Source organism: Labeo rohita, chromosome 3 (genome assembly GCF_022985175.1).
Source record: "Labeo rohita strain BAU-BD-2019 chromosome 3, IGBB_LRoh.1.0, whole genome shotgun sequence".
Lineage (NCBI taxonomy): Eukaryota > Metazoa > Chordata > Actinopteri > Cypriniformes > Cyprinidae > Labeo > Labeo rohita.
In genome coordinates this window covers 5397334-5413264 of record NC_066871.1, presented here as the reverse complement: position 1 = coordinate 5413264, position 15931 = coordinate 5397334, and the positions used below count along the sequence as shown (strand labels likewise).

The window sequence follows — 15931 nt, the reverse complement described above, 5'->3', positions numbered from 1 at the left end:
TAATGACCAATCACAGCTGAGATCACACTGAAGGCAAAGACACATTTGAAATTACATTTTGAGAGTGACTCAAGTTGAAAACGGTTCTTAAAACAGTCCTCAAAATATTTTTCAAAAATGTTTGGAAAAAAATAAAACAATAAAAAAAAATAGGTTAAAATAGAGTTTAAAAACAACCTTAAGGAAAATGTTTTTGATCACACAAGAGATGGTTTAATCATTGATAAAGAAACACATTTTATGTGAGAATAAATCATAAAGTCGATATGTTTCGTTTAAAAATGTTATTAATGTACACTACCAGTCAAAAGTTTTTGGACAGTAAGACTTTTAATATTTTTTAAAGAAGTCTGTTCTGCCCACCAAGAAAAAAAACAGTCAAATTTTGAAAAATATTTTTTACTATTTAAAGTAAGTGTTTACTATTTGAATATATTTTAAATATATTATATATATTATTATAATATATTTTAAACTGTGATTTCAAAGCTGAATTTTTAGCATCATTATTAATCCAGTCTTCAGTGTCACATTCTAATATGATGATTTGCTGCTCAAAAACATTTATTATTATTATCATTATTATTATGTTGAAAACAGCGGAGTAGAATTTGTTCATCTTTGATGAATAGAAAATTGAGAAGAACAGCATTTATCTGAAATAGAAATCCTTTGTAACATTATAAATGTCTTTATCATCACTTTTCATCAATTAATATAACATCCCTTTCTAAATAAAAGTACTAATTTCTATAATTAGAAATTAGAATCCTCAACTGTTTTAAATATTGATAGTAACAATGATAAAATTGTTTCTTGAACAGAAAATCTGCATATTTTAATGATTTCTGAAGGATTGTGGCAGTGAAGACTGGAGTAATGATGATGAAAATTCAGCTTTGATCGCAGGAATAAATTACATCTTAAAATATACAGAAACCAGTTATTTTAAATAGTAAAAATATTTCACAATATTACTGTATTTTGGATCAAATAAATGCAGGCTTGGTGAGCAGAAAAGATTTCTTTAAAATGCACTAAAAATTTTACTGTCCAAACACTTTCGACTGTTGAGTGTATGAGGTGGTGATGAACTGATACAAATATTTTGTCTAGTACTAAACTAGTACTTAAGTTAATAACTGTTCAGTACAATCACATCAGCAATGTTTGCACTGTTTCCTGTTTATTTTAAACATACAGAAAAAAAAAAAAATGAAAAAAAAAAAAAAAAAAAAAAAAAAAAAAAAAGATTCTGAAAGCTTTTTACACTGCTTGATGGAGATCCCATGGCATGTCACCCCAGGTAAATAGGGTAAAAAAAATTTTTTATAGAAATAACTAATTGGAGTGGAGTAGCTAATAGAAATAACCATACTTAAAGTTGATTGATAACATTAACTATTAAAAACTTTTTTATTACAAATTTACAGAAATGTTATGTTTAAATACGAAAACATTAAGTAAATCAGCAACAATTTGCATACATACACAATGGCATATAGCCTTGTTGCGCTTCAGGTGTCCCGAGTTCGAGTCCCGGCTCACAACCTTTCCCGATCCCGCCCCCCACTCACTCTCACTCACACTCTCACTCACTCTCACGCTCTCTCTCACGCTCTCTCTCTCTCTCTCTCTCTCACTTCGCTTCCTGTCACCTAACTTTCCTATCCTAATAAAGGCAAAAAACGCCAAAAATAAATCTTACATCTTACAAGAATATATATGAAAGATTGTATGTAAGTGCTACTGAATTGAAGATTTCTGGCTCAAGTGTGGAAACAAAAACTCATTTTGAGAAAAAAGCTTTAAAGATATGCATTACAAACAGTTCAGAATTGTTTTCATAATTAATAAAATACAATAAAATAATATCGTAAGACACCAATTTGCAATATCAAGCAGCAAAACGAGCTGTTTTGTACAGCTAAAAATAGCTGGTTGCGGATGAGACCGGAAGCCAGACCCATAAAATTTACAAATGGCCATGCCCGCACTTCCGGGAAAAAAAGGGGTGGATAAATAGAGTGATTATATCTAAGGACCCATATCTGCAGAGAGCTGGAAATGCAACTTACACAGCTATAGATGACAACAACTTCTGGACATCTTTGGACTTCTTGATTTCCTCTTTACAGAGCGACAGCAGCTCTACGCAGAATGGATGACTGAAAACAGAGAAGTTACATCGGATTAAAACAAACCAAGACACACATTCGCCCTCAGTCCCCTCGTTTCAACACATGACTTGGCCGGGCTCATCTTAAGCTCTCCCAAAGGTTCCCTGTGTGAGTCCTTTCTGTGTATTTCTGTCATGATATCATCTCTCCTGCCGAGCCGTGGATGGTTTGTGTATCTGAGCCAAGGGAGGCAGTAATGTACACTGGGCTTTCCCACGCTCACCTCTCCTCACTGGCGAAGAGGTCAAAGCAGCCATTAGCAAGGATTTGGTCCACCATCTTCAGCAAAGGTACAGAAACTCTGTAGGCGAATCAAAATATAATAGTACAAATACAAAACATAATCTTATTCTCTGGTTTTCAGCCATCAAGTTCCAAAAAATAGACATTAGCAAATTTATATTTAATATATAAAACTTTTTTTTTGGATTTCCAAGCATATGTACTGGTCCATGACTACCAAAAATACCCATATTATGATATAATAAGATATCCCTGTATTTGTATGACACATTCAGCTGTTTTTTGGCTATGTCATGTTTTGCCATGCAGTCTTACCTGTCATTGCGCAGGTTATCTCGAAAGATGCTTAACAACGTGTCTCCAAACTGCTGAAGCACTGTGACATCCTGCTGTATGCCCTTCAGGTACTCGAATAAAGACTGAGAGGAATAACGCACCTGCAGACACACACACAAGCAGGTCTCAGTATTGACAGACTGCTGTATTAATGATTAATTCATTATTACTTGCATGATAACATTTTAGTTTTGGGACCAATTCTCACTATGAACTACTGGCTTTTTATTAGCACATATTAAAGCTTTATTCTGCATGACCATATTTTAGATCTCTTAATCCTACCCATACCTAAACTTAACAACTACCTTACTGAAACAGAACTCAATTTGGTCTCAATTTGGTGGTTTCATTTGATTTTAACATAAAGGCATGTTGCGTGTCACAGCAGTTAAATCTGTGTCTATCATGATAAAATCTTAATATCAAACCTATATAATGAGTACAATGTTAGAGAAATGCTGCGGCCAAACCCATTAGATTTTAGCTGACTAAGTTCACTGTAAAATCTTATGATATTTAGTCAACTAAATATAGACTAAAACAATTCACATGACTAAAATATGACTAAAACTAAATGGCATTTTAGTCAAAAGACTGTGACTTAAATCAAAGACTAAATCAAAGTTTGCTGTCAAAATTAACACTGGTTACTAGTTAGAATTGGTCCCAAAACTGCAGTGTGACCATTTATATTATTAATAGAATCTATTAACAATGTTATATCTCGTAATTCTGACTTTATTTCTCAGAATATAAGAGTTTGTATCATGCAATTCTGAGAAAAAAGGCAGAATTGTGAGTTTGCATCACACAATTGTGAGAGAGAAAAAAAAAGACAGAATTGCAGGTTTATATCAAGCAATTCTAAGTAAAACAGCAGAATTGCATAATGCAATTCTGAGAAAAAAGGCAGATTTGCAAGTTTCAAGTGTTTCCTAAGTTTCCTTAATTTGCTGTTTCAAGTGTTTATATTCTCTTAAAGGAGAAGTCCACTTCCAGAACAACAATTTACAAATAATTTAATGTTCATTCAATGTTGATGTCTTACTGTCTTCAGTCGTCAAGAAATTATGGTTTTTGAGGAAAACATTTCAGGATGGACTGAAGTAGTACTAAAGTACTATTGAATCACGTCGAAAGGTCACGCGGAACTACAGACCCAGTGTTTACAAAACAAACGTGCAAAAAGAAAGTGCAAGTCAAAAAAGGTACAACGACGTTGTACGATGTTGGACGATTCTGAAGTTGTAGGAGAATATACGGTAGTTTAATAATGGGAGTTTTTCGCCAATCTCTACCTTTTTGAGCTGGAGTACACAGACAATGAACTTAGACGTGATTCGTAGTAGTGGTGGGAAGTTCGGATCATTTTACCGACTTTGAGTCTCATTCTTTGAGTTTCTGACTTTGAGTCTCGTTTAGCAAAATGAACAAATCTTTTTGAGTCATTTAGTTCATTTTAGCAAAATATAATTAAAATGCTACGTGTTACTTCCCTAACACATCTACTGCTACACAAACGTTGATCACACTACAAACAAGACAAAACTATAATGCTATAAGAAACAGAAAAGATGAATTCAGTGTTTACCAGGGTCTTTAGTCTATGATTCGCTCACCTCACCTCTTATCTGACAAGTTTTTGGGACTGAGTCATTCGTTCATCACATGACAGCCCCATAAGCTCAACCAATGCAGTGTGAACCAGAAAAAGAATTGATTAGTTCATCTCTCGAGTCTTCAGTTCAAAATGTTGGTTCATCACGTGACAGCCCCATAAGATGAATGAACGACTTGAAAAACTCGAAGACTCGAAACAGGTGAACTAATTCCAGTACAGAACCTAACAGGATGTTGCGCATGCGTGACTGAACGAATCACTCCCCAAAACGACTCGAAAATGAACGAATCGTACAAGAACGACCCATCACTAATTTGTAGCATCGTGGACGCGCATTCCAGAGCCTGTGCTATATGAGCTTTTGTGCTTAAAAAGTATACAAATTTTTATTTTCCGAACGTTTTGCTAGATAAGACCCTTCTTCCTCGGCTGGGATAATATAAAGCCCTTTGAAGCTGCATTTAAACTACATTTTGGAAGTTCAAAATCGGGGCACCAATCAAGTCCATTATATGAAGAAAAATCCCGAAATGCTTTCCTCAAAAAACATAATTTCTTTACGACTGAAGACAGAAAGACATGAACATCTTGGATGACAAGGGGGTGAGTAAATTATTTGTAAACTGTTGTTCTGGAAGTGGACTCCTCCTTTAAGGCACCAAATGAGTTGAAATTACCACTAGTGCCTCTTCAAAAACATCTAGATCTACGTTACTGTTACTACTGTTAAAGTAAGTGATACACTGTATTTCACAACTGTTCTGGCGTCTTGCGTATAACGTGAAGAATGTTGGTTGGTTGTTTTAGATATCATAAAATGTTGCTGTTTTAGGCTGTTAAATCTATCTAAAGGTTTTACTGTCTATTTGTTTGTACAATTAATCATATAAAGTCACATTTTTGTAGTACTGTACTGTATATACAGTGACTGGCAATGTGCCTCCATGCCATATTTACACATAACATTGCATTTATATAAAGTTTTATCTTGCAAATGCTTTGATAAAATATGATTTATAAAGTAATAAAATAATCATTATTAAATATGACTTTTTAATAGCGCACATTCAGTGCAAACATCGCTCATGCAGCAGCGTGTTAATGTGTGTGAAGGGTTAGATGGTGCACGATTATGTGCGGTATCAGTCCAAACTCTGCTGTGTGGTCCAAAGGGAGCATAGCTTCAGAGTGAAGCTCCATCATTCAGCACTGAGTCTGTGAGAACCGCTCATTTATCCAGCAGTTTTGGCTCTGAGAGATCACACAGTTTCAGGCTGAAGGTAAGAGCATAACCTCTACTGTGGCTCTAATCAAAACTCTGCCGGGTCTAAGGGGGGAGAGTGGACTCATTTATAGGTCCAGTTGGCAGATGAGTTGACATTTACTGTGCTCAAAGCTCCTGTTAAAGGTTTTTGCATTATTTTTTCTTCATCAACAAACAGTGGTGGCTATAAATAACAAAAAGAGCTTAATAGCATGTTTAAAGATGATGTCCCAACAGCCACTGGAGCAGAGGCACTGAGCCTAAAATACTAAGAAAGTAAAACAGAGGAGAGATGGTGAAAGAAAATCTATATCTATTACACTTAATATATAAAAATAAGACTTTACAACCTGACTTAACCTTCCCATTTTATTAAAAGGTCTAATTACCTGATATTTATTTGATATTTGAATTTTTTGGTAACACTTTACAATAAGCTTCATTAGTTAACAAGAACTAATAATAATAGAGAAAAAAAGCTTGCATTACTATTTCAAAGTTTGATATCAGTAATATTTTTTTTTGTTGTTGTTGGTTATAGTTTCCACAAAATATTAGGAAGCACAACTGTTTTCAACACTGATATTAATAATTAATGTTTCTTAAGCAGCAAATCAGAATATCAGAATTATTTCTAAAGGATCATGTGACACTGAAGACCAGAGTAATGATGCTAAAAATTCTGCTTTGATCACAAGAATAAATTACATTTTAAAACATATTCAATATTCAAATTGAAACGTGCTATTTTAAATTACAATAATATTTCACAATATTACAGCTTTTTATCTGCATTTTTTAACATTAATAAATGCAGTCTTGGTGGGCATAAAGTAAGATTTTTTATGCTTTTATTTTTGAAGAAGTAGTCTGTTCTGCTCACCAAGCCTGCATTTATTCTATCCAAAGTTTTTTTTTTTTTTTTTTTTACATTTTTATATTTAACATTTTTAAAATGTTTTTACTATTTAAAATAACCATTTTCAATTTGAATATATTTTAAAATGTAATTTATTCCTTTGATCAAATCTAAATTTTGAGCATCATTACTCCAGTATTCAGTGTCACATGATTGTTCAGAAATCATTCTAAAATGATGATTTGCTGTTCAAGAGACATTTATAATAATAATAATAATAATAATTATTATTATTATTATTATTATTATTAATATTTAAAATAGTTGAGTATATTTTTTTTAGGATTCTTTGATGAATAGAAAAATCCAAAGATCAGAATTTATCTAACATTATACAGTATACCATCCAAAATGAATACTTTTATAGAAATTAATATTTTTATTTAGCAAGGATGCTTTAAATTAAAAGACTTTTATACTGTTACCATATTTCAGATAAATGCTGTTCTTCTGAACTTTCTATCCAAAGAAACCTGAAAAGAATATTAGAATGATTCCTGAAGGACCATGTGACTTGATTAACGGTGCTAAAAATTTAGCTTTGAAATCATAGGAATAAATTACATTTTAAAATATACTTAAATAGAAAGCTTTTTTTTTATAAGAAATATTTTAAATAGTAAATAAAAAAAAAAAAATCCAAATCTTACTGTTTTTGCTGTACTTTGGATCAAATAAATGAAGCTCGGTAAGCAGAACAGACTTTAAACATTAAAAATCTTACTGTTCAAAAACTTTTGACTGGTAGTGTACAGCAAGAGACCTTTCAAAACATAAAAATCCTACAGACCATTTGGAATGGTAATTTATGAAGACATAAAAGAGAAAAAACAATAGCAGCAAATAAAACAGGAAAAAAAAAGTATAGGACAAAAATGCTAATTAAAAAAAAAAAAAAAAAGGGGAAAGGAAAAGAAGATCAAGTGTATGAGCTTATGAGCTGAAGATGCCTCCAGGGGCCCTCAGTCACCACCGAAAGCATGGGCGCAAATGTAAAGGGACACGGTGCCAATCCCACTCGCTCGGTTCCAGCTAAATTTGTTTCGAATGAATCCTGGCCTGCTGGAGGAGCTGTGGTTTTGCCTCTAAGCCGTTTACACCCTGTGCACTTCGAGGCCGGGATGGGCACAGACTTGCATTTGTGGCAAAATTTCAGTTTATTCAAACACATGTCAGGAATTTTTTTAAAACACCAAAGCGTTTCAACACCAGCTTATTTTTAAAAACCCGAAATAACGGACCACTTTTGTGTTGCAATTCTTGCAAATCTGAAATGAAGCAATGCGAAGTAAAACTACATGGTCTAATGGTCTCAATTTTCCTGAAACTATTCACACTCCTGACCGCGGTCACCATAGTCAGACTCTCTGGAGAACAGAGTGTGGACGGCTCCCTCTGTTGGTCGCTGCTGTGTCTTTTATCACCATGCAATTTATTCTAATTGATCCGTTTCTGTGACCTCACTGTTGCCTCACATGGTTATTCTGATGGCTGCGGTCGGGTTATATTGTAGATTTATTTTCAATTAAGATTTTTAAAGAGAGGTCTGTGAAATGCAGTCCAGCATTGATGTTTTTTTTGTTTTGTTTTTTTTTTTAAGTTATTATTAATATTTTTTAGGAAGTTTATATGGTTATATAGCAAGATTGCCTTAACTTGATCAAAAGTGACAGTAAAAAAAATTATAGCTACAAAACATTTCTATTTCAAATAAATGCTGCTTCTTTTGAACTTTCTAATAATCAAGGAATCCTAATTACTTAATGGTTTAATTTAATTTAATGGTTTCCACAAAAATACTAAGAAGCAAGAAACAATTGCTTCATCAATTAATTAATCGGCATATTAGGATTATTTATGAAAGATAACGTGACACTAAAGACTGTAGTAATGAAGCTGAAAATTCAGCTTTGCATCACAGGAATAAATTATACATTTATAATTTTTAATGTGACATTTAATGTGATTTTTTTTTTTAATTGCAATAATATTTCACTTTACTACTAATCAAATAAATGCAGTCTTGGTGAGCATGTTTTGTGAGTATATTTTCTTACAAAAATATTTTAGAAAAATTCACAAACTTACTGTAAATAAACCTATTTTCTTCCATTTTCTCTATTTCTTTTTTGAAACAAACTAATTATTTATTAACCAATTATTTTCTTATGTAATATAGTAATGTTATTGTTTACAATAGGACTGTCAATCGATTAAAGACGTAATTTTAATGAACTATGACTATTTAATGGCTTTCTATTTGAATATATTTTAAAATGTAATTTATTCAGCATCATTACCCCAGTCTTCAGCGTCACACGATCCTTCGTAATAAAATATTTATTATTATTATTATTATGTTAAAAACAGCTGAGTAGAATTTTTCAGGTTTCTTTGATAAATAGAAAGTTCAGAAGAACAGCATTTCTGTACTCAACTATTTTAAATATTGATAATAACAATACTAAAAAGTGTTTTTTGAACAGCAAATCAGCATATTAGAATGATTTCTGAAGGATCATGTGACTAGATGATACTAAAAATATTTCAAATATTTATTTTACTGTTATTGCTGTAGTCAAGTCAGTCAAGTCACCTTTATTTATATACCGCCTTTAACAATACAGAATTGTATTCTGGGCAACATCAAATAAATGTTAATCAAAAACAATGCAATTGTGTTAAACTCAGAGCAAATAAATGCATGCTTGGTGAGCAGAAGACATTTCTCTAAAAACATTAAAAATCTTACTGTTCAAAAACTTTTGACAGGTAGTGTACACTTTAAGCCTCACAAGGAAAAAAAAAGTGGTGACTGAGGGTGAATCGTGTTTTAATGGTTGTATTTATGTGGTGCGACCTACTGTAGATTCGGTGAGGCCACCCACAGACACGGTGAGGCCCAGGAGTGTGTGGTACTGGTACTGATGCAGCCGCAGCAGCTGTGTGATGTGAGGGAAGGCCTGTGATGCTGCGTTCCAGTTCAGGGAGTTTCCCGTCTCTCTACGGTTCATGTAAGAAAACATAAAACACCAGAGGTCAGAGATAAACACGAGTGAAGCATTTGGGATGAGTCTTCTATTCAACTACAGCTAAAACTGTAAGCAGTGAATATAAAAATATGCACTTCAATGCATAAGTATTCCCAAATTTAATGACATAATGTAAGCCATGTTAATGCCTGACGCATTTGATGTTGCACGCAACTCATGGTGTAGGGAGACGGCAATATAAAAGAGGTGAACAACACTTAGTATAGAACAAAGAACAAAGAACAAAGACTTAGTATAAAGGACTAAAAAGCATTTATTTAGGCTCTATGAGAAATCGTTTAGATCAACCTTTAATAATTTTAAAAAAAAAAAAAAAAAAAAAAAAAAATCTTTTGCAATATTTGATGACAAACAATGTTTTCTACAATCAGAGGGCATATGTGAAAACTAATAGTTTGATACACAGTAATAGAAATCCAGCATTTTAAACTTTTCATTCTATTCCAAAATAGCATTTATTAAAATTCAAATATTAATCTTATTAAAACTGAAGGAAACACACTACATTCTCTAAATGTAAACGTCTACATGTCTAAGGAGCACACAATGCATTGTATTAGCAACTGTTTGAAAATACAACTTATAACAGATTTACATTATTTTTTCACTCATTTTATCATGTTATTCATTTGATCATACTTCCAAAATGTTCTTTTAGTATTTTTGTCTTGTTTTTTTAAAATAAAATCTGTCGATGGGGTCAAATAAATCTGCATAATTCAAAAGGAATAAAGGTTTTTAGACCACACTCACTTCATTTTGTTCAATTTCTCATAAAACAAGATTTCTAGTACATTCATTTTACATCATGTAAATGCACACTGTTGTTCAAAAGTTTTTTTATGTTTTTTTAAAGAATTCTTTCAATTTGTAACAAAAATATTAGAAAAAACAGTGATATTGTGAAATATTATTACAGTTTAAAATAATGGTTTTCTATTTTAATATATTTTAAACATCATTTATTCCTGTGATTTTTTTTACCAGCTATTACTCCAGTCTTCAGTGTCACATGATCGTTCAGAAATAATTTTAAATGCTAATTTATTACTTTTATTACTAATGCTGGAATAATTTTTTTGGAACCTGTGATACTTTTTTTTTTTTCAAGATTCTTTGATGAATAAATGTTAAAAAGAACATTATTTTCTAACATTATATATTCTAAATATACTCTAAGAGTCTTTGCTACAACCTTTTATCAATTTAACACATCCTTGGTGAATAAAAGTATTAATTTCTTAAAAAAAAAAAAAAAAACTGATCACAAACTTTTAAACAGTATGTTATATTGTTACAAAAGATTTTCGATTTTAAATGAACATTGTTCTTCTTAACCTTTTAGTTATTTGAAAATCCTGAAAAAAGGTATCACAAGTTCCAATACAATATTAAGCAGCACAACTGTTTTTAACACTGATAATAAATCAGCATATTAAAATGATTTCTGAAGGATCATGTGACACTGAAAACTGGAGTAATGATGCTGAAAACTCAGCTTTGCATAACAGGAATAAATTACATTTTAAAATACATTCACATAGAAAACTTTTATTTTACATTAAAGTAATATTTACTATATTACAGTATCTACATTTTCTACATTTTCAATCAAATAAATGCAGCCTTGATGAGTATAGAAATCTCAAAAAAACAAAAAACAAACAAACAAAAAAAAACATTAAAAATCTTACTGATCCCATACTTTTGAATGGCAGTGTATCTTGATTTTAGGATGTTTAAATATTGGAAATGGAAAACTGAAAAAAAGGGGGGAAAAGATAAAAAAAAGGTTTTAAGTGTTGCAGAAACCTTGGTAACTATAGTTTTTAAAGCAAACTATGCTACTGTTAAAAAAAAAAAGTATATAACGTGGTATATAAAGCAAAATTAAGGTGGACAATGTTTATATTTTACAGTTATTAAACGTATTACAGAATTGAAATAGCTGCCATTTTTCTTAACATTTTACACTTAAACATGAAGCTTTGGCCAAATTAATTTTAATTTTCAAATCTTAATTAATTAATAATTATACTAGGGCTGTCAATTATATATGTTATGTTATTTAAAAAAAAGAAAAAAGAAAGAAAAAAAAAAAGAATACACAGAACATTTTCAATGCAACTGATTAACTACAACAAGCAATTGATTCTCTGGTGCCGAACAAGCTGGGTATATATGTACATTTATTATTTTGCTCAAATTCATCCAAATAAATTGTTTATTTTGAAGTGCCGTAAAAAAGATAATGTTGTCACTTTCAGTGAGTGCATCTACCATAAACTTTGTTTTGACCAGATTAGTTTAATTTGCTTGCTAGCATAATGACATTAGGACCAAAATACGCAACCGCACACGTTTGCAAATGAGCGGTAGGTGTGTTAGTAAAAATAGACTGTATTATCACGCTCCTGAGTACAATTACACCCTTGTGGCACTCACGGAGGGAAGATGCTCAGTAGCTCCTCTCGGTGGGGAATGTGAGGTACTGCAGGATCTGTGCTGTGAAGCAGACGCAGGAAAACTGTACCGGCGTGAGCTCGGTAGCGGTCGATCTTCTCTGCAGCTTGCTGGGCCAGGCAACACATCATACGCTGAACACTACAGAAAATCAGAGAAGTATCTATGAGCAATGTATTAAATTTACTGCGGCTGAAGCTAGAGGGATAGTTTACCCAAAAATGAAAATGTAGTCATCATTTACTCACTTCAAGTTGATCCAAACCTGTATGAATTTCTTTCAGCTGTTTTAGACAAATTACTATATTTTGAATAATGTTGGTAGCCATTGACTACCATATTATGGAGAATGAAATACTATGGAAGACAATGGGGATCAACTGTTTGGTAACCCAAATTCTTCAAAATATCTTCTTTTGTGTTCAGCAGAAGAAAGAAACATGAGGGTGAGTAAACAATGACAATTTTAATTTTTGGGTGAACTATCCTTTTAAGCGAGATTGATAGTGTCTTACAGGTCAGAGGAGAGGAGCTCCGGAGCAGACGCCACCACCAGCAGGGTCACGTCCATAAGGCTGCTCATTGCTGCCGCCCTCACCCTGAAACAGAACGAGAGCGAAGAGTCAGAGCCACACTGCGACTGTCAAACCACTTTCAGAGAACCACAACCACAGAAGATGCTTTAAATATTTGATGACACTTTGTTAGTCATGAAGGCATTATGACAGCTGCGCATGTTGACTGTTGACATTTCCAGCATCATGCTGAAGGTTTGTTGTGCCTGGAGGCACCTGTTGGGAATGCGAGGAATGTGTCACTTGTGGGGCAGCAAGGGCCAGGCCGGAGGGCAGTGGCAAACAATGAATATGTTAAGTGCTACATTTTAAAGTACAGTTCCTGGCAAACTGAGTAACATTTTAAATCAGCCAGATTAAAAAGATAAATTAGATATATGAATATATTAGGGCTATCCATAACTAGATACATTAAATGACAGATAATTAGTCAAATAATTAGATATATTAAATAAAACACTAATTTAAAGTTGGCTAAATTTTATTGCATTATTTTATCATTAATCACATTAAATGGCTACATTAAACTGATTTAACTCATCATTATATATTGAGGACATAGAGAAAAAACTCACCAAGAACCAAGAGTCGTTTTCAATGGAACTCATTCAATTTCATAATAATACATTTTTTCATTTTTTATTTAATAATAATATATATATAATATATCATATATTATATATACAAAAATGTTTCATTTTTACAATTTAATGAAATACATATTTAATAATGATGATAATAATAATACATATTTAATGATAATAACTTATTTTTATTACTTTATTATTTTTATTTTTTATAATAAAATATGTTTACTACGGTAATACATTTCTTTGTATAATTTGTTTATACTTTCATAAAATAAACATTTTAATGATGATGGTGATAATAATAATGTATTACTTTATTATTATTATTTGTACAATTGTAGTACTATAGTTGTACATTTTTAAAAGTTTTTCTTTTTTTTTTTAAATAGTATTTTTATATTCCTACATTTCTTTGTTTGTTTGTTTAATGTTTATAATTTAATGAAATAAACATTTTAATGATAATAATAATAATAACAACAACAACAATAATAACAATATTTATTTAATACTATTTTACAGTACAATAATGTAACTATGTTTACGTTTTTGGTTTAGTTTTAAAAATGTAATATAAAAGATATTTTTAGAACAATAACAATTATTATTATTAAAATTAGTGCTATTACTGATGTTTTATTCCACAATACTGTAGTATTACTATAGTAATGCATTTTTATTGATTTAATTTTATATTTAAATAAAATAAAAATATTGTATTACTATTGTTAGTAGTAGAAGTTATTATTGTAGTTTTATTTAGAGTACTATTATTATAGTTATCTTTAAAATATTTTCTTTAAATGATAAGAATAAAAAAAAAAGAAATGTATTACTACAGTAATACTACTGTATTGTTAAAACAATATTATTACAATATAATAATAATAATAATAATAATATAAATTATCTATTCATTTATTTATTTATTACATAACAGTAAATCTACAATACTAATATTTTAAGCCTGGTTTCTTTTTTCTGTTTTTATTTTTTATTTTTTTTCAATAGAGATTTGGTTACTTGGTTACTGTTGCCTTTGGCTTGCTTAGATGGGGACACTTAATTTCTGTCAATACTGTCGACTTAATTGCACAGACACAATTTGAAGAGGACTGAAGTGAGCTGGACGATGGCATTACTGAATCAATTATGAACTGACTTTAACTGGTAAAACAGACTATTTACTATTGTCCTCTTGCATTATCAACACACTACTTTCTAGTTCAACACTGTAAAGCTGCTTTGACGCTATCTGTATTGTATAAAGTGCTATTGTTGCATATTGTACAACACAAGTAGGCACTTCTAAGAAGGCATGTGAACCTACCATGCCCCAACGTCCCCTCTGCTGTCTGTGCTGTAGTCGTTCATACAGCCCAGCAAGGCTTCATACACAGGCCTTATGTTGTCCTCACACAGGACACGGTCCGGGCTGCCTCGAGCACACACTCCTACAGCTACACACACCCTGAGAATCACAAGAAAGCACAGGACACATGGACACACAATGCAAGATGGGACAAAGCAGTGAACGGAGACATGAATTTCAGGTCCTGCAGGAAGAAGCAGGCGTTGACCCAGCTTAAGCTCGGGCAGACTGGTTCTTCAAGCGCAGAGGAGACATAAAAAGGTGTTACTCACTGAGACATGGCTGTGGCCGCATCCCTCCTGGCTTCTGTTAGACTCTCCTCTTTCTGAACAACCTTACAAGTGGCCTGGAGCCCAGGCAAGATCTAAGGAACATGTTTGGGAAAGCAAAACTCAACCTAACAGCTCAGATACAGACTTGAGCTAAATAACAAGAGACATTACGAATTCTGACCTGCTGTAGTTTGCCATGGATCATAAACGGCGGCAGTGAGCCCAGGGCGAGAGCGCAGCCGCAGCGCGTCAAAACCTCAGGACTCTCCAGGGCCGACAGGTATTGACTAACCAGCTGATCTATATGGCAACAAATGGATGTAAACAAACAATAAATGGCCAAAAGTATGTGTACACCCAAAAACACACCCAGAAGTGCTCGTTTAGCAATTCATATCAAAACCACAAGCACTAATCGCTCCCTTTGTTTCAGGTGTATTAGTTTCCTGTACCTTGCATTTCCGCATCAGCAACCCCTGGTTCAACCTGGTAATACTGCCGACACAACGCTGCCAGTGCTGCGACTGCGGCATCCTTCAGAAAACATGAATTATAGTTTCATAACGACCACAGTTGGTACATTTGTAAACCATACTGGGTGTTGAGGTGTGGATTGTACCTGTATACCACGCCTGGCCCCGCTGGAGAACAGGTGAAGGTTCTTCAAGCTGTCGTCTATTAGCCATTGCCAACCAGCTGCCAGAAATGTACATTAACTACATTGACTCATGTAACATCTACTTCTACGGGACATTTGTGGTAGTAGCAGCATATCAGCATCTAAGGCTATCTTTATGGCAAAACTGAGATGCAATAATATCAGAGTTACATAAACGCAAAATAAAAACCAAGCAAACAAAAATACAGCAGTTAAAAAATTGACTTATGATAAAAATTCGTAAATCTTTTCTGGTGGTAAAACATGTTTAAATAATGCTAATGTGAAGAGGTTTTTTGACTCACAGATAACTGGGTCACCCTTAAAAGGCATCTTAGAGAGAGAGAGCTTTTCAATGAGCACACAGACTGAAAAAAAGACA

At 32.5% G+C, this 15931-nt stretch overlaps 1 protein-coding gene across 1 annotated transcript in view; it reads right to left on the bottom strand.

Moving 5' to 3' along the window:
- Positions 1-15931, bottom strand: part of tbcd (tubulin folding cofactor D) — a 49886-nt gene that overhangs the window by 3395 nt on the left and 30560 nt on the right. Inside the window, exons 24-35 of the mRNA XM_051106078.1 lie at positions 15855-15917; positions 15511-15587; positions 15344-15425; positions 15073-15191; positions 14892-14983; positions 14578-14718; positions 12598-12681; positions 12065-12223; positions 9431-9569; positions 2739-2860; positions 2404-2481; positions 2079-2168 (exon numbers count right to left, since the gene is read on the bottom strand). Of these exons, the coding sequence (XP_050962035.1) occupies positions 2079-2168; positions 2404-2481; positions 2739-2860; positions 9431-9569; positions 12065-12223; positions 12598-12681; positions 14578-14718; positions 14892-14983; positions 15073-15191; positions 15344-15425; positions 15511-15587; positions 15855-15917 (1246 nt within the window). The remainder of the gene's footprint in view (positions 1-2078; positions 2169-2403; positions 2482-2738; positions 2861-9430; positions 9570-12064; positions 12224-12597; positions 12682-14577; positions 14719-14891; positions 14984-15072; positions 15192-15343; positions 15426-15510; positions 15588-15854; positions 15918-15931) is intronic.